The following is an 18,976-nucleotide window of genomic DNA, read 5'->3' as shown; positions in this document are numbered from 1 at the left end:
GATGGGGGTTAATCAAAGATTAACAATCACAATCTAGTTATTAGTGCTGATCAGGGTTGTGCACCATTCTGAACTGAACTGAGAATCCCGTTTAATTTACAAATAAACTCCGTACTATATGACAGGATGTAGAATTCACATTAGACTGTTTACAACTGGTGTTAAGATGCGTTTCGTTCCATCAGATCATAAGTGGACGAGGCTAAATACTGGCGTAAACTGGGTCTAAAACGTTTTCCCCACTTTTGACCACTTTCAGATTGTGAAAACGTATTTGACCATAGCATTAACGCTCATGTGGTCGAATGTGTTTAAACAGGCGCAAAAGACCTACGCCTAATCTTCATGTAACACACAAACGTTACGGGAAGCACCTAGAAATCTAGACGCGACCTATCGGCAGCAAATCTAACCTGCCTGTGAGTGTCGTCTAGCAACTCTTAATACCCTTCTGAGCTGTAAAAGCCAAACTCTGGTCAGGCCAATCACATCGTGTATAGAGTCGGTGGGCGGGGCTTAACATAATGACGGCCGAGTTGCGCTTGCGTGCTTCTAGTAAACACAGAAACTGGTGAACGGCAGTCTTTCGAATCAGCTTTGACCGAGACTCTGGAAGACTTGGAGTTAAGCTTTTCTCTGAGAAAAGAACAAAGAACGGCACTGAAGTCATTCTTAAAAAGGGAAGATGTGTTCAGAGTTTTGCCGACCGGATATGGCAAAAGTTTAATCTGTCAACGAGCTCTGCTTCACCTTCGTTGCTCTGGTTGGTTGTAGCGCTATCCAATTGCGTGCATGCCGTGCAGAGGGAGTTTGAAAGACAACCGTTTATCGCGAACCTCGGATTGAGCCCTGTCAATGGTGAGTCTCCAGACCAAACATCTTGATGTGGGTCTGGCTTGTAAGGCTAGAAGGCACTATGTCTGAGGGTGTACTCACACTAGCCAGTTTGAACCGTGCCCGAGTGCGTTTGACTACCAAAGCGCGGTTCGTTTGACTAGTGTGAGTGCTCCGAACCGTCCCCGGGCTCGGCTCGATTAGCCGGCCCTGGCCCGCTTGGAAGAGGTGGGCCAGAGCACGGATCAGTTGGACTCGGGCGCGGTTCACATGCAGTGTGAGCGCTAACCGTGCTGCAGTCCGTAATCAAAGCTGCAAAGTCTTTGCTGCACTTCAGCTGGTACCTTGCATTGCAAACCTCATAATACGAGCAGCACGATTACGTGAACATTTTCGCGCCACTAAGGCGACACATCTGTTTAACAACAGGCTGTGAGAGGGCTGTGGACCACCATGGACCAAACGACACAAAATTATCTACAAAGAAAACAGAGTGATGGACTCCATTATGTTCAGAGAGCGCCGCTCTTCCTGTTTATCCCGAAACCGTCGCACGATAATGACGTAAGCGTGCTCCGGCACGGATGCTGAAACCCGAAACCGTCGCACCATAATGACGTAAGCGTGCTCCGGCACGGATGCTGAAACCCGAAACCGTCGCACCATAATGACGTAAGCGTGCTCTGGCACGGATGCTGAAACCCTATGTGAGTGCAGGCCAGCGGGGGAGTGGGGAGGGGGGACAATCGTACTCGGGCCCGGTTCATGGCAACCGTGCCTAGTGTGAGTACACCCTCAGTGTGTTTTTCTGGTCCAACAAAAAACAAAAACTACGACTTTATTCAGCATTGTCTTCTCTTCCGCATTTGTTTTCAAACCTCAAATAAAGATTCAAACGGCCATGAATCAGTGAATCGATCAATGATTCCGATCGCCAATGTCACGTGATTTCAGCAGTTTGACACGCGATCCGAACTGCTGAAATCACGTAACCTCCTTTATTTGAGGTTTGAAAACAAACGCGGAAGAGAAGACAATGCTGAATAAAGTCATGGTTTTTGTTATTTTTGGACCAAAATGTATTTTTGATGCTTCAAGAGATTCTAATTAACCCACTGATGTCACATATGGACTACTTTGATGATGTTTTTATTCCCTTTCTGTATAGACAGTATAGACTGCATATGCTCTGGGACTAAAATATATAATATCCTTAACTGTGTTCTGAAGATGAAAGGAGGTCTTACGGGTGTGGAACGACATTAGGGCGAGTCATTAATGACATCAATTTCATTTTTGGGTGAACTAACCCTTTAACAGATCTTCATAAATACCACACACTGCGCCTTTAAATTCCAACTACATTCAGAATGGTGCCCAACTCTGATACTAAATGAAAAGTAAATAAAGGAAAACAAAAAAGAAAAAGGACAGTGCAGGAAAAAAGACTATGGTAAAATAAGGGATACAAACCTGAAAGAACAGAATATTTATAAAGGTCTAAGGTGATGATTCATGGATTTCTATGTTGACTCTAAAAGCACCCGTGCCAATAGATGTTTCTATCAAAGAGCCCAAACATGCCCAATGATGCAGGACTATATGAAAGAGGTTGCATAAACAAAATCATCTGATAATGTCACAATCATTTGTCCATTGTAAATGTTACTGCCCAAATTGGAAAGGGAAAATCTAAATTGAATTCAATCAAATGCAAGTGGAACCTATTCAGGTGACATACAGCTCAACTCCAACTAGTTCATCTTTAAACAACCAGCTCATAAATTAAACATCATGGTCAAATTTCAACACATTCGAATACAACACTCCTTATATAGTTCCTATTTGGTCAGATTTGGAAGTTAGCAAATCTATATTTTTTGTATGTTTCATATACACTGCCGTTTTAAACTTTTTTGATCTGTAATATTTGTAATATATTTCCTTTAAAAAAAGTTTTTGTTTTTTAAAATACGTTTCTTATGTTTACCAAGGCTGCATTTATTTTATAAAAAAATACAAAAAAAAATTATTGTGAAATATTATTAAAATCTAGTTTTCTATTTTAATACATTTTAAAATGTAAATGTATTTTACATTTTAAAATGTATTAAAACATTTTTTTTTAAATTAAAATTTGCATAACTGTTTTCAACATTGATAATAATCATAAATGTTTCTTGAACAGCAAATCATCACATTAGAAAAATTTCTGAAGGATCGTGTGACACTGAAGACTGGAGTAATGATGCAGAAAATTCAGCTTTGACATCCCAGAAATAAATTACATTATATAATATATTCAAATAGAAAAGTTATTTTACATAATAATAATAATAATAATATTCATTCACAATATTGTATGTGATTATCTGGAAATAGTCATCCACAGGTGTTTTGGGAGAGCAAGACTTCTGGTTATTGTATGCTTGATTTACAAAAAAATTATAATAGGTTAATATAATAATATTTTTGTATTGGTTTTTATAATGTATAGGACAATAACAGGAATGTAGTTGTTTTTGACATACCGCTGTTTGAAACATACAGTATCCCTTTTCTATGATGTTTTGAACAAGGCTAGCAACCAAAATGCATGGGGGGAATGAAAACATAGGAAGGAACTGCACAAAACAAATATATATATATATATATATATATATACACACACACACACACACACACACACACACACACACACACACACACACACACACACACACACACACACACACACACACACACGCACACACACACACACACACACACACACGGTAAAAACTACAACTGAACCACTGTATGAAAAACAACATACTTTAATTTGGGGAAAAACTAAAAAATATCACAATTAAGAAAACAAAACAAAACAAAACACGGGGGCACATCATGTTCTTCAAATGTTTGAAATGTCTCATCAGGCTTTTGGCACTGAGCGGGCTCACCGTCACTTTACAGTGTTCTTAACCCGCTCTGCCTTACAGGGTGACCTGAGTAACAGTACAGTGCTTGTTTTTCTTCATCCAATCACATTTTTTCTAAACGCAAACAGAAAATATCCACTTCATCTTTATCAGCAGTTCTGATTTTTAAAACGCATGGCATATTTCCTCAAGTGGACGTCACAAACTTTACATCACTCTGGATGACAAAAGGTCTTTTTGTTGTTGTTGAATTTTTGCCTGCAAAACAGACTTTGCATTCAACTTTAAAAGTCAATATTATTGCACTGCAATATCTGAGCATGAAAACATCTACTGGAAGTTTGAAATATGAGAGGTTTCAGACATTTGGAAGACGAGATCAAAGGGTTTTCAAAGGGTGCAGGTTGAAGGGAAGGACAAGGATAATGTCAGGACGTAAAGTTGCACAAGTTGCATCATGTGCTCAAGGCAATTTCTTATTTAAGTAAGGCCTCAAACATATCAATAGATAAAGTGACAGACATGTGCTTATACTGTGATAATTTTGAGAACAATGTCAATTAACCCAATGGATTTTAGTTAAGAACACACAATGCAACAATGCAGCACTTACAATACAAACATGATGTTCATTTAGACAAAAATGACAAAAGGAGCACCCAAAACATCACATTTAAACAAAAAAATTCAGTTTAAACAAAACCAAATAAAAACAAATGGTGTAAACCCTTTCAAGGATTGCAGTTATAAAACTGGTAGTGGTTGGCCTACATTAAGGTGTATTCGGTACCTTTCACATTTTAGTGAAAACCTGATACATAGTAGCATTAAGCCCCAAAAATACTCTACGCAAGTATGAACGATAGCTTTGCTAAAGGTAATGCAATGTGTAAAATTAATTCTCATCACTTATGCAAGGGCCACTATAGTGGGAAGTTATATTATAGGTCAATGGAAATTTTAACAGTACATTGCTAAGCAAGTCAAAGTTAGTTAAAATGTTGACATGTTTATAGCTAGTAACATGAAATATAACCCACAGGTTGAATGGCACAGACATTTATCTTAACTTGCATTATTGGGTTACTGTGGCGGTAACAAACCTAAGTAGTCTAAAACTTAGGTACCGGTATGTATAACAGAACAGCAAGATTACAAAGCATTGGCCAAGAACTGGTGTTTTTGTACTTGCATAGAGTATGTTTCTGGCCTTAATGTCATTCACAGAGGTGGGTACTACTGCTTAAAATAAGATGGAAGGTTTGCTCAACTGGGATTAATGTAAGGCTCTACGGAATTCTTTCATGACTATAAAAGCAAAAACCCCTAAATGTTCCTGTGAGTTAACACTGAGTTAAAAACAAGGATATGTCTATTCATAGAATAGCATACCCCTCATTTCAGACACACCCTTTTGCCAACACAACAAATGAAACAAACCCTTAAAGTGGCCCTGAGTGCCTTACCGTGGGGAATTAAATCCACTGTCCACAGTCACACTGCTGGAGTCCATACTGTCCAATCGGGTAGAATGGACAGATTTTTGGCTGTTGTTCCCCTCACCTTCCTTGGGACTTAGAAAGGTAAGGTTCTTTTCAAACTTCCGCTGCAAATCCCGCTCCTTCTCCCTTTCCAGCAGCCATTGCATTGTCCCTCCCTCTTCTAGAACTTTCTTCTCCACCCGGTTCTTATGACTAGTCTCCTCCGAGTCATCATCCGACACATTGTAATAGTCAAAGGTGGTTTCTGCGCATGAAGCCTGCTCCTGAGCCGAGGATGATGGCACGGTCAGTGGTAGAGGTTTATCGAAATGCTCCTGAGTCTCCAGGACCTCTGCTGACTTGGTGTGAGGGGACTTACCTATCGTACCTGGCCTTGAGAAGCTGCTCTCCACGTAGTCTGGAGGTTTAAACAAAGTCTCTTGGCTGTAAACCTCTGGCATTTTGTCCAAGTCACCTGAGTCAGGATTGTGTTGGTGCAACAATCGTCCATTGGGGAGATGCTCGGGAGTTTGGCTCGTTGTCCCTATAGGAATACTATTTTGTCCCTTGACTGTCTCCTCTTTATATTCTATAGGGTGAGGTGGCGTTAGATGAGGTGTCAGTCGGTCAGAGGAGATCCCCTTCCAGACACTATCTGTAAAGTCATGGCTGGGTTTTACAAGAGATGACGGTGCAGAGAGAGAGACTTCATTTGCCGCAGTACACTGGAAATAGTCATCCACAGGTGTTTTGGGAGAGCAAGACTTCCGATCATTGTAAGCAGGTAGACTGTCCCTGCTTTTACTCTTCTCCAAAGTCCGGTAAAGCACAGCATCCTCTGAGGATCCTCTTCCAACATCAGGCACACAAACGTCAGAGTGTAATCTAGCAGCAGAGAGCATGATTCGGGAATAGTGGGTCGCCTGCGCAGATGCCCTCAAAGTACCATCGTCAGTGTAGTACCGACTCCTGTCATCAGGACCGCACTCAAAGTCCTCAGGGCCACCTAAAAATGGGCCCCCAAGAGGCCCCTTGGAGTTGTCCATGGAGCGTGACCTTTCTTTGGCCTTGTCTGACCTCTCGTTTCGTGACTTTCTCTCTTGTGTATGACTATGACTTCGGTGGACTTTGGAATGTGACTGTGCCCTAGAAGGTTCTGGGAACGGCATTTCTGTCCGCCGCTTTGCCAGTTCTCCAGAAACATCCCACTCTGGAGCAGTGGTAAAGTGAGACTCCACAATATTGGGGTTGCTGTGAACCATATACTTCCCCCTATTCCGCTCCATGGACATCATGGTTTCACGTGGAGAACGTACCAAAGAGGAGCTGTAGAATCTGTAATCCCGGTCATATGTTATGTCCAGGTTAGATCCTTCAGACGGATCACCCCTGGACACTCGTGTTTTGCTATGGGAACGTGAGGCCTTGCCCTGCTGGGTCTTTCGATGACTGCGGCTCCTCTTGCTGCGTGCACTCTGCTGAGCCGAAGAGTTAGCTTTGTTCCTCTGTGCCTTCTCCTCCTCCAGTCGCTTCATTACAGCTGTGTGGCGAGCAAGGTTCTCCACCGTGAGATCTGGGTTGATCCGACGGATGATCTCCATCTCCACCTCTCTGGGAACGGTAGTGGGTGTCTCCTCATCCCGCAGTGGCCACTCCTCAGGTGGAAATTGAGCGGAAAACGTGGCTAGATGTTTCGTCTTGTCCTTCTTGAAGCTCAACCTGAAAAGCTTCAGTCCAAACTTCTTAGACTGCTTCTCCCCACTGCTGCTGCTTCCATCTTTGTGTTTACTGTTTGTCTCGGTTTTAAATGGAAAACTAAGAGCACTCTTACTCTTCTCTGATGGCTGCTGAGGGGGTGGAGACACAGGAGAAACCTCTTTATGCTCCTTAGACCTTCTTTGTAAGGTTGAGGTATGTGTGCTAGGCATGTCCTCCCGATAGCTGTTGTTGTATGAATCACTATGGTTCTTGTGGTGAGGTCTTTCCCGGACGCATCCGGATGTGGAGGGCGTCATGGTACCCGAGTGAGGAGAGGTACACGGCTGCTGCTGCTGCATGCGATCTGGTATCCTCTCGTCTAGGTGGTACCACTTGCTGTTAGTCCTGATGAGGGAAGGCGTGATGAAGTATGTCTGCTGGGTGACAATGAAATAACCTTCTGGGGTGGGGTAGATCTTCCGCTCTCGGACCAGCATGTTGAGCGTGTGCCGCAGAATCTCCATACTTGGAGTGGGGACGCCTACCGGAGAGAAAAAGAGACAGAAGACGATCAGTCCAATACGGCAAAACAAATGCAGTGACACCAACAATATTCATTTCACACTGATACCACAATTTTAATTTGATTGTAACAAAGTATCACAAGTGGCGATTCCACACACTGACAATATTATGGGATTTAAAAACACATGTCATTTATTTTGTTTCATCTTCATCCCTTAAAATTGACTAATATAACAGAACACAACACATCTTATATCTACATATATGTTCATTGTTCAATAGTGTGCTAAAGTAAATAGCCTTTATTTAAAAATCCATTCACATTCTGTCCTGTTTGACACTATGCATGAGTGTGTTTAATGCAGCATCTAGACACGGAGCAGCGGTGGCTGTCTTCTGTGCTTGGTTGACTGGTTTCCGAGCTTTGCTCCTCTGCTGGCATTACTCCCCATTACATCATGGAGTCCTTAAAACCAGTCTAGTGTGACGCAATCCCCCCCACCACTGCAGCTAAAACGCAGTAGGCAACACCCCATTCAAACATCCACGCTTCAGGAGGCGAGTCAGTATACGTCTGTCTGTGCCATAAACTTCTATGGTCCAAATATAGAGATATTTGTAATGATAGCTTAGGTAAGTGCATTTGTGATGTCAGAGTTGTATAAGGGAAACACAGTCCTTGAGTACTTTTTCAACTCCTGAACTCTTTCAAACAGTAAAGAAGAGTTAAAGAGTTGAGCGCTGTATCAGTTCTGGTTTTTCATTTGCCGTACATTTGTAGTCCAGAGCACTACTATATGTAAACGCTGAGGTGGAATAAGGTTGCCTGTACTTACATCATAGTTGCCGCTTAGTTTCCCTGTCAATGAGGTGCAATCCTAATTCAACCTTACAAATACTCTCCCTCACACACACACTTAAACAACTGTCTAATCCAAATCGAGAACAACAGTTTCTCACTTACAGCAGAAATTCCCTTTGGTTTTAAAATACCTAGAGCTGTTGAGTTGAGAAGTTCTTCTCAAGATCTTGATAGATAAATTGCATTAAAATGACTATTAAACGGCAGCAGACATGTTTGAAGTATTAAACATACATCAAAAAGAAAAAAACATCTCAAGATGCAACAACCCAGACAAATGTCCCTTCTTCCTTACCAAGTTTTGGGAATACGTTTTGAGGGTTTTATAAATAAATAAAAATCTAAATCACACACACAGGACGTGTGAATTTACACGTTATTTATAATGTCCTGGGAATATGACTAGCCTATTTATGTCAGACACAGTTAACCTTTACATTTTGCACATATTTGCATTTTTAACAGGCAAACCAACTCATGCAATCTTATATGCATTTTTTTTACTTATATCTGCATAAGATTTTTTGATGGTTATACCACCCTGGGAATTCTATTACATTTTAAAAAATCTTCTCTATCATGTTTTCAAGACTCCAGTATAAGCTAATGTTTTATGATTGGTTGTTAATAATCTGTCCAATAATTGTTTAAAGTTGCTGCGGCTGCCACTGTCTCTGACAAAAAGAAAATATATCTATATCTAATATCTAAAATTAATCTGCGGCTGCGCCTGCTTGAAGCGGTAGGATTTTGGGTGCCAGGCACCGCTTGTGCACTGCGCTTTGCCGCTTTCTGCATGTCTCCCACTGAAAATGAACCAGAAATTCACCACTGCCACGTCCTGTGTGAAAGGACCGTAACTAACCACAGATCTACAATGAAGCACTGATACAATAAAAGGATAACTTTAACTCAACTAAACATCAACCGTGTACGTTTTTCCTTTTTAAAAATTACATTCAATTTTTTTTTTTAAATGTACATTCTGTGTTGCATAAGTTTCCATCTCAAGGTTTTACTTTTATGTCAGAAAGTGTTTTTTCTCCAAACAAACACACTTTGACCTCTGAAAAATGAGAAACCAAGTAATAATAATGTGATGCTGTGTGCCTCACAATAATATACTTTTTTTCACAACAGGATCCATACAATGTCCTCCTAATAGCAGCTTTCTCCAAAATAAACACATCAGTGGATTTGAACAAAATAGTAACTTCATGGGGGAATTTTCTTTTCTGCAATATAAACAGTGAGATGAACTGCTACATGAGTCATATGAAAATGTGCTCTGTGGAATAAGATATTACATTTCAATGATGCCTGTATGCTTTATTTTTACATTCAATGTGCCTCTCTCCAACACTTTTATCTTTCTAACAGCACAAAACTATCCCCATAAGACTTTTATTCACTCAGATGCATACCTACACTTGCATGTATTTATTTGGGAGATTCTTTTATCTAAACTTATAGCAGTTCGAGGTAACTTTACAAGTGGAATCAAACCAAACCCAATTCACCTGGTGACCGCGCGCGCGCACACACACACACACACACACACACACACACACACACACACACACACACACACACACACACACACACACACACACACACACACACACACACACACACACACACACACACTTGCTTTCTCAATACTGGTAATATGGGTCTAGAGTAGAGGTATAGGTGTGCAAAAAGTATAGCTGGTTCAAAACCTTTTAGGTGTGAGCTTAAAGGATGAGATCATTTTTCTATAGCAACTTCTATGTTCACTACTGATTCTATAGCAAACTCACTGCCTCAAATCCTAGGACACAGATCTCATTATGACTCAGGATCTCCTGCATCTCTTTAGCTCAATCTCACTCTCACTCTCACATGATATAATCAGCATCATACTGAGATCCTGAAACTGACCACACACAAACAAACACAAATTTAAAAAAATTAAAATATATAGTCCCTTTGATTTAAACATTGGTCACAAAAATGCAATGGCAATAGGTAGATTTTGAGTCACAATTCAAGTGAATTAATTAAAACAAAAATCATTATTTTAAACCATTTTAGAAGCAATACATTGACAATTGTTTTTTTGTTTTTTGTTTTTTGCAATTAAACCGCAATTAAAGGGATAGTTCACCCAAAAATGAAAATTAGCCTATGATTTACTCACCCCCAAGTCATCCTAGGCTTGTATGGCATTCTTCTTTCAGACAAATAAAAGTTGAGTTATATTAAAAAAGTTCTGGCTAATCCAAGCAGGAATTGTTCAGTTTTTGAAGTCCATAAAAATGCATCTGCCCATCAAATAATGTGCTCCACACGGCTCTGGGAGGTTAATAAATGCCTTTAGAAGTGAGTTGATGTGTTTGTTTAAAAAAATATCCATATTTAAAACTTTATAAAGTAAATGTTTCGGCCGATCGGCTTCCGTATTCAGTTTATGGAAAAAGTGTTGAAAGTACCTCTGCGGGTCAAAGGCTAACGCGACAAGTTACGCTCGTAAGACGTCGCATACGCATCTTGAACTCCAAAAAGGTACTTTCAACCCTTTTCCATGGAAGGCGATCAGATGGAACTTTTATCCATTTTAAATATGGATATTTTTCTTACAAAAATGTAGCGATTTGCTTCAGAAGGCCTTTATTAACCTCCTAGAGCCGTGCGGAGCACATTATTTGACGGACAGATGCATTTTTATGGATTTCAAAAACTGAGCAACAATCCCTGCCATTATAGAGCTTGGACTTTTTTAATATAACTGTATTCGTCTGAAAGAGGAATGTCATATACACCTAGGATGACTTGAGGGTGAGTAAATCATGGGATAATTTTCACTTTTTGGTGAATGATTAGCCTAGAAATCTAGACGCACCCTAGCAGCAGCAAATCTGCCCGCGAGTGTCGTCTAGCAACTCTCAATACTCTTCTGAGCATTATTCCCCTAACTCTTGCCGAGCCAATCACATCGTGTATAGAGTCGGTGGGCGGGGCCATAATGACGACGGCAGAGATGCGTTTCTGTGCTTCTAGTAAACACAGAAACTGGCAACCGGATACAGCGAATGTTTAATCTGTCAACAAGCTCTGTTTCACCTTCGTTGCTCTGGTTGATGTAGCGCTATCCTATCGCGTGCAGAGGGAGTTTGAAAGACAACCGTTTATCCCGCCCCTCGGATTGAGCCCTGTCAATGGTAAGTCCAGACCAAACATCTTGATGTGGCTTGTCAGGCTAGTGAATAAACCCATTAACCTGAAATTGTGCTTAAACCGTTTTTTTATTTGTATTATTTATTTTTAATTTTTATGCGCAGCTTGTCAGTGAAGCATAGCTCTGTGATCAGTAGTAAACGCTGCTCCATCTGAAAGCACTGCAGGTTTCAGTTGCTTATAACATGTAAATTTGACAAAGCAACACAAAACAAACATCTTTCCAAACTTGAGAAGCGTTTATGAACCTTGTCCAACAAAAGAGAACACTTAACATGTTTGATTTTACATGGCCTAACACTTCAGTTGCTGTTGTTCCCAATTGCTTCCACTTTATTATAATACCATTTTACCAATTATTCTTTAGTATTCTATACAGTGTCAATGAGCATTGAAGTATAAATAAAGTTAAAGTTTTCTTCTTCCCACTCCTTTTTGGGCAAATGGGAAAACAATGTTGCACATTATATGCAAGTTTTTTTGTTATTGCATGTGTGGATTACCGCACAAACTGTTAAAAAATGTTATTTATGTTTCATTGTATAAAAATGTTCACTTGTCCACAATAAAAAAAATAAAACAATACAAAATAGACTCTATAATGAAAATACCAGAGAAGGCTTGAAGAACTCAGATAAACCAAATATTGTCGTAGTCATGTGTTTATTAGTCATGTTTAATCAGCATTTCAATCTTCTGTTTATTCAGCTACAGTGATAGTATGATGCCCATAGGAATTTCCTGGAATGATGTGCATTATCGTACTTTTGTGGGTCATATTTGGAGTTTCTGTGCGAGAATGCCCTCTGGCTTTCAGATGGAGCAGCATTTGCTACTGATCACGGACATGCTGCACAAAAATAAATAAAAAAGATACAATAAAAAAATAATGTGCAGTTTAATTTAGATTAATCGTGCAGCCCTAGTCAGAACTCATGTATTAAACAATTTTGAGAAATAACTTTAGCTATGTCAACCAGCCAAAGCATGTATTTGTATAGTTTTGCACACTGATACAGTGTATTCAAATAAATGAATAACCTCTAAAGCCAGCATTTAAAAAATAAAGAATATTTAAGATTTGTGTTTAGTTACACTTTAAGCCACTTTAAAAATGTCTACTGATTCAGTATTTGTGTATCACAATCTCTGACAAAATATTACAACACATTTTCCCCATAATACAACCACTAGTTCAGCAAAACATCATTATCCTGTGCTGTGTTTCTGCAGTTAAAGCATAACAATGGAAGTTAAACTTTCCATATCACTGCTGTGACCACATCTTGCTTTATAGCGCTCTAAATATGAAACTTTATCCAGATGTTCCAGAATATGGCTATTATCATGTGCAAATGAGTGTGTAAACGGTTACGACTGGTGTTACTGGCAAAAACTAAAGGAACTAAAATCACTGAACTGTTATAAAACAGATTCAGCATGCAAGATTTACAGATGCTTCCAGCTTATTTTAAGAAGCATGAAAATAACAGAGCACGTCATTCATCTATATGCTGTAGCCTTGGGGTTAGAGCATGGGATCTGAAGCGACATTTAAGTAAATCTCACAAAAACATATCCAGGTCACATATTACCTTAAATTTACAATGAAAAATTATTTAGGAAATGAAGCCTATTTTAGGATCAATAGAATGTTTTGCAATGTGACATTACTTTCAATACGATACAGCACATTACCTGCACCTGTGTTCTGTGTTATTATTGAAGGACGTTACCTGGGAAGCATGTTGCTAGGTGTTCGATGAGAGTCTCTTGTGTGACGGTCTTACGGGCAGAGTTCATGGCAGAAATGGCCAGGCACAGGATTTCTCCCAGCGGGATAAACTGGGATTGGCTGATGGGAGACATGCTGATGGGAGACACATCACCTGCAAAGGGCAGATCAAAAGACAAAGATTAACTCAGTGTGGTAGAGAGGTCAAAGGTTAAATGTTACACTGGTAGCTTTAGGACTCCAGAACAGGCATCTTGACTTTCTAGAGGATCTCTTCTCTTCTGATCAAAGTTATGAGAACAGTCATTTAAATAAACAAAAAAAAACCATTAATAACAGAATGATTAACTGTCTATTTAACCAATTTCAAGAACACCTAAAATAATTTTAAAATAAACAAAAAAACAACATTATGGATGCACAGAAATTAAAATTCTTGCAGATAACAGACCAATAATTATTGTGATTGTATGGCAAATAATAAATGGTTATTATTTTGATTCTCTTTTTTGTGTATAAAATACAACAACACTTAAAATGTTACAGTTTTGACATTCACAGTATTCTAACTGAAAATATGAATTTTTTGTTGTTGTTGTTGATATTTCGTTAATATAAACCAATGAAACACAGACCTACAACACTCATTGTACAGACAAATTAATATTAAAATTTGAAAGAAAAACAAACAACAGAGGTGGGTGCACGTTGATGCATTTATAAAAAAGTAACCCTATGACAACAAACTCATTAGAAAAATCATTAACTATTAACAACTATCATGAACAAATCAAATACGTTTTGATAAACTGTTCTTAATTCTAACTTTGCAGAGCTATTGGTTCATATGAAAAATGAGAAAGAACATTTAAAAGGTCTAATAATATTTTCATTACTTTTATAAGCTCTACAATCTCTGAGCAACTGATACGCATCAGTTTAACACAGGAAAAATAAAGGAATTTGTTGATTTTTCTTCGCATTCTCAGTCTAAATAATTGTCTTCTGTACATCAGATTAAAATGTGTCATTGTGTTCATGATCAGACATACCACTGTATCAGTACGTTTATTACTATGTTTCTATCCATCTATTTTTATGCACATTTTGGGATATTGCATAAAATCTTGCTAGATGGAAATGCCGAGATGTTTATAAATTCTAAAAATTTACATTAAATTAAATTTAAAAAAATTATCTGATAAAAAAAACATGCGCATAAACTACTTTGATGGAGACGAGATAAAATATGCACGCATTCACTGTGCTTGTTCATGTTGGAGCACTAATATATGAAATATGTCCACACAAAAAAAAGTCCACTTGAAACCTGGTCTAGATATGAACCGTGATCTGCTTTGCTAAACTTATCTTTGGCATTCCATGCAGAAATTGCTCTTGTTTGTTTTTACATATTAAAGGTTTTTACAGCTTTTGCTGTTAGACACATTGGCAGTCAAAATCCAGCTCTGACTGCATTGTAGGGTAAATGCAAATAACACTGTTGTGTTACTGTACTGAGAAAACACACTTACGACACGTGTCCGAATGCAAATCTGAATAGGCTGGTGAACGAATGTCGCTGAAGCTGTTTTTTGTGACATTTGAATTCTCTGCTGTAATGCGATAATACAGTGCAGTGAGTGACTAGATTAAAAAGTTAATTTTCATGAATAATGCGGAGAAAACACAATGACGTAGACTCACACGGCAGCCAATCACCACTCCGCATTAGCCTTTGAAAACCCTTACCAGTTGACCTCTACAATGTACTCCCAAAACTGCACCTTGGCAACAAATTGCTGGCAGTTCAACAAAAATCATTTTAGAAAAACATTAATTGTCATTTTTTCGTCAAAAATGACATTTCCCACCTTTAGCCTGCTGAAATCAAATCTCTACCTTTGACAACCTTAACTACAGACTTAACTCTTGCTCTCTGGACTGACCCACATTCTGTACTACTCAAAGACCTTTCCCAAAATAGCACAGAACATCTGGTGCTATACTCTCCAGTAAAGGCCCTGGAAGAGACACCTAGAGAAAGCATCACTCCCAGTCAGCAGGCCTTGGCACCTGGGGTAAGTAGCTCAGCATGGATCCCTGGCTCTTAGGATCCAAATCGGGCTCATCAGACGTGCAAAACGAGGACAGAAACAAACTGTTAAAGCACCTTCCTTGCTGGTGAAGTACAAGGGTAAGCTGATTAAGACAAAACACATGTGAGAATAGCACAAAGTGAGCTAGTGTTCATGTGAAGGTGGAAAGCAATAACCAGACACGCTCAGGATGGTAAGCCTGATAAAGATGAAACGCTGACCTAAGATCTGTTTGATGTCACAGCCGGATACAAGTTATCAGGGGCTGTAGATGCAGGAAGCTGATTATAGATGAACATGGAGGTCGAGTTTCTTTTTGATGAGAATCACATGAACTACAGATATGCATAGGTATCCCATTTACAGTCTGGCCTGGTCCCATTACTTTAACAATGTCCAGGACATTCTCAAACCTGCTCAAAAAACCCAGGTGTGCAAGTAACATGAGAATAACAGAGCGCCAAACAATTATAGTGTGCAGTCTGGGTTCAAAAGCAGAGTTAAGTGCAAGAATCTGGACTAGTGAATCTACTAACCAGAATAAATTCAGACCGTCTGATGCATACTACAGAAAAAAATGCCAATAGCTGACTGAAACCTGCTTAAATCCACTGAAAAACAAAGCCATGTTACAAGGAAGAACTAATCAATTGGAGTTGTCATGGTTTGCCAGGTAATAGCATCAAAACTTTGAAATATACTAGAATTTTAAGGCACATACCTAGAAAAAAAAGTTAAACACCTGAACTTAAGTCCATCCAAAAGTAATAAGCAATGATCATCTCAGACACTCAAAAAAAAAGTTTTTAATTGGTAACATGTATATTTAAGGCTTGTTTCCACCGAGTGGTGTGGTACGGTTCAATACAGTACAGTATGATCAGAAGTTTTTTTGCCTTCTTAAGTACATTTTTCAAGTATATGCATACTTTATTAGTGTTTTGCTTTGGAAATCTTTTACTTCACTACGTTCCAAAGCATAATAATAAGTCATACTTTTTACTGCCATACATTTCATAAATACAATTTTACCTTTAATACTCAATTACAAAAAAGGTACTTTTTTGTACTCAAGTAAAATTTAAATTATTTTTACTTGAGGTTAAGTATACAATACTAAATTAAAGTATTAAATGATATTCAATATGGAATGTAGTGAAGTAAAAATATGACATTATGCTTTGGAATGTTGTGAAGTAAAAGTTTTCCAAAGAAAAACACTTGACATATGAAAAATGTACTTACTCCACTACTGTCCGCCTCAAAGTACGATTCAGGACCGTAAACTATCTGTGTCACCATATCTCTGACAACCAATCAACGTTCTGCAGTGAGTCTAGCTCTACCCTTTAGTACCGGACTACTGTCCTTGGTACCCCAAAATAAGGGTGGCAAAAAAAGTGGTACGGTACAAGCCTAGAAATCTAGACGCACCCTAGCGGCAGCAAATCCAATTTGCCGTGAGTGTCATCTAGCAACTCTCAATTCACTTCTGAGCTGTAAACGCCAAACTCTGGACGGGCCAATCACATTGGCCCTCATTTATCAATCTTGCGTAGAAACTGGCGTATATGTTGGCATAAGATTATGCTTACACTCCTCTCATCGCCTGATTTATGAAGCTGTGCGTACCTCTGAAATCCAGGTGTACGCAATACTTGCCCTTGATAAATGTGGCGGCTGAAAACGATCGTCATTAGAATAACACGCCCCTATATATTCAAGTCTCCGCCTCCCCCACGCCCTCATTTTACGCCATGGACAAACAGAAGACGGCAAAGAAGCGAAACTTCTCCGACGTGGAGATCGGGCGCGCTCAATCATCTCACTAGTCCACTAGTCAGGGCACTGATTAGGGCATAAGTCAATGGGCTGACCCCCCTGATCAGTGCCCTGACTACTGAACTAGTGAGATGATTGAGACACACCCATCGAGACCATCACCAGGGAAGTGGAAAAAACCCCCGAAATTGTTTTATTTGGGAGTTTAAAGAGTGGAATTAAAGGCACCTACAAAAACAAAATATGGACACAAATAACGAGTACTGTTAATAGTGTGGAGGTTGAGAAGCGCATTCCAGCAGTTTAAATAGCTGTTTGGATGATCAATTACCATCACAATGCATTATTTTACAGCACGTTTTGAAAAAACTAGCATTTAATTTCGTATCACGGCACATGTATTGGGGTGTACAATAGTGATGATGATGTGATCTGGAGTAAGATTCATTCACATTAATAATTACATGACAATTTGTAAGATTCTTCTTCTTATTATTATGATTATTATTCTTAATGACGCTTGTTACTTAGAAGAAGAGTGTCGTTTTTATTGATTTTATTATTATTTAAAAGAAGAATGTCATTTTTATTATTTTGTCAGTCTGAATTATTTTAGTCCCAGTCCGTGCGCAGCTGCCGGGCCAGGCGGGCCTGAAACGTCAGATAAAGCACACAGGCTCGCGAATGGAGGAATACATATGCCTACAAATCAAACGCTTTGGTAAAGTCACACAAATTATATCATTGACGTTCATGTTGCACAAAAATAAGCACTGAATGTTGTTGTTGTTGTGATATTTAAAAGTGGGTCATATAGCATATCTTGTCAGTGCGTTTTGTGGTGTTAGGAATTGCTTTTCTGCGCATTTTCCCACTAACTCCACCTCCTGAGCTGGTGTAGGATTTGAGCGTGCCGTACGCCAACGTCCATATTGATAAATCTCAAAGTCACCGTGGGTTTGGGTGTACGCAAGGTGTACGCTGGAAATTTGGTGTACGCACTTTTGATAAATAAGGGCCATTGTGTATAGAGTCGGTGGGCGAAGCTTAAAATAATGACGGCCGAGTTGCGTGTGCTTTTAGTAAACACAGAAACTGGCGAACTGCGGTCTTTCGAATCAGCTTTGACCTCTGGAAGACTTGGAGTTAAGCTTTTCTCTGAGAAAAGAACGGGGCTGAAGATCACCTTCACCTTCGTTGCTCTGGTTGGTTGTAGCGCTATCCAATTGCATGCACGCTGTGCAGAGGGAGTTTGAAAGACAACCGTTTATCCCGCCCCTCGGATTGAGCCCTGTCAATGGTGAGTTTCCAGACCAAACATCTTGATGTGGGTCTGGCTTGTCAGGCTAGTACGGTACAGAATTGGGGTACCATTTCCAACTTCTGACAATGGAAACGGCAAAATACTGTACTGAACTGTACCGCTCTGTGGAAACAAGCCATAAATTTAACAAAGCAAACAGTGCTTAGTCGCTTTACATCCTGGTTAAAAAAAATCTCTTATAGTAATTTTGCAATCCTTAGCCATATAAGCTGTATATCTGACCAAACTTTGACTACTAAAGCAAATGAAAAATAACCAAGAATATATTTACAGAAATAACTTCTTAACTAAACAGTGTTTATCTAAGGACTTTAACATCCTGATCATGGACTGCATTTCATCATATAGGCTAATTCCGTTTCCTCATTCTCATTCTCCATCTCCCCTGCGAGATATTTAACGCCAGACCACCTTTCCTCACAGACACTGACATCACTGTTTTCCCTTTCCTTCCAGGAAAGAGCTCCAACCGCCAGACTGGGACTGCGGTCCTGCG

The 18,976-nt window shown here is 39.3% G+C and overlaps 1 protein-coding gene across 4 annotated transcripts in view; it reads right to left on the bottom strand.

Annotated features, from left to right (window-relative positions):
• stox2b (storkhead box 2b) overlaps window positions 1–18,976 on the bottom strand; it is a 107,231-nt gene that overhangs the window by 4,722 nt on the left and 83,533 nt on the right. For 3 of the 4 annotated variants that reach the window (XM_067457078.1, XM_067457079.1, XM_067457080.1), the window contains exons 2-3: window positions 13,277–13,429; window positions 5,222–7,475 (exon numbers count right to left, since the gene is read on the bottom strand). In XM_067457078.1, the coding sequence (XP_067313179.1) occupies window positions 5,222–7,475; window positions 13,277–13,429 (2,407 nt within the window). Of the gene's footprint in view, window positions 1–3,634; window positions 7,476–13,276; window positions 13,430–18,976 lie in introns of those variants that run through there. The other variant, XM_067457081.1, reaches the window with a different exon arrangement.

This window comes from Pseudorasbora parva, chromosome 11 (assembly GCF_024679245.1).
Source record: "Pseudorasbora parva isolate DD20220531a chromosome 11, ASM2467924v1, whole genome shotgun sequence".
Lineage (NCBI taxonomy): Eukaryota > Metazoa > Chordata > Actinopteri > Cypriniformes > Gobionidae > Pseudorasbora > Pseudorasbora parva.
The sequence above is the reverse complement of the archived record's forward strand: the minus strand, read 5'-3'. Positions and strand labels throughout refer to the sequence as shown.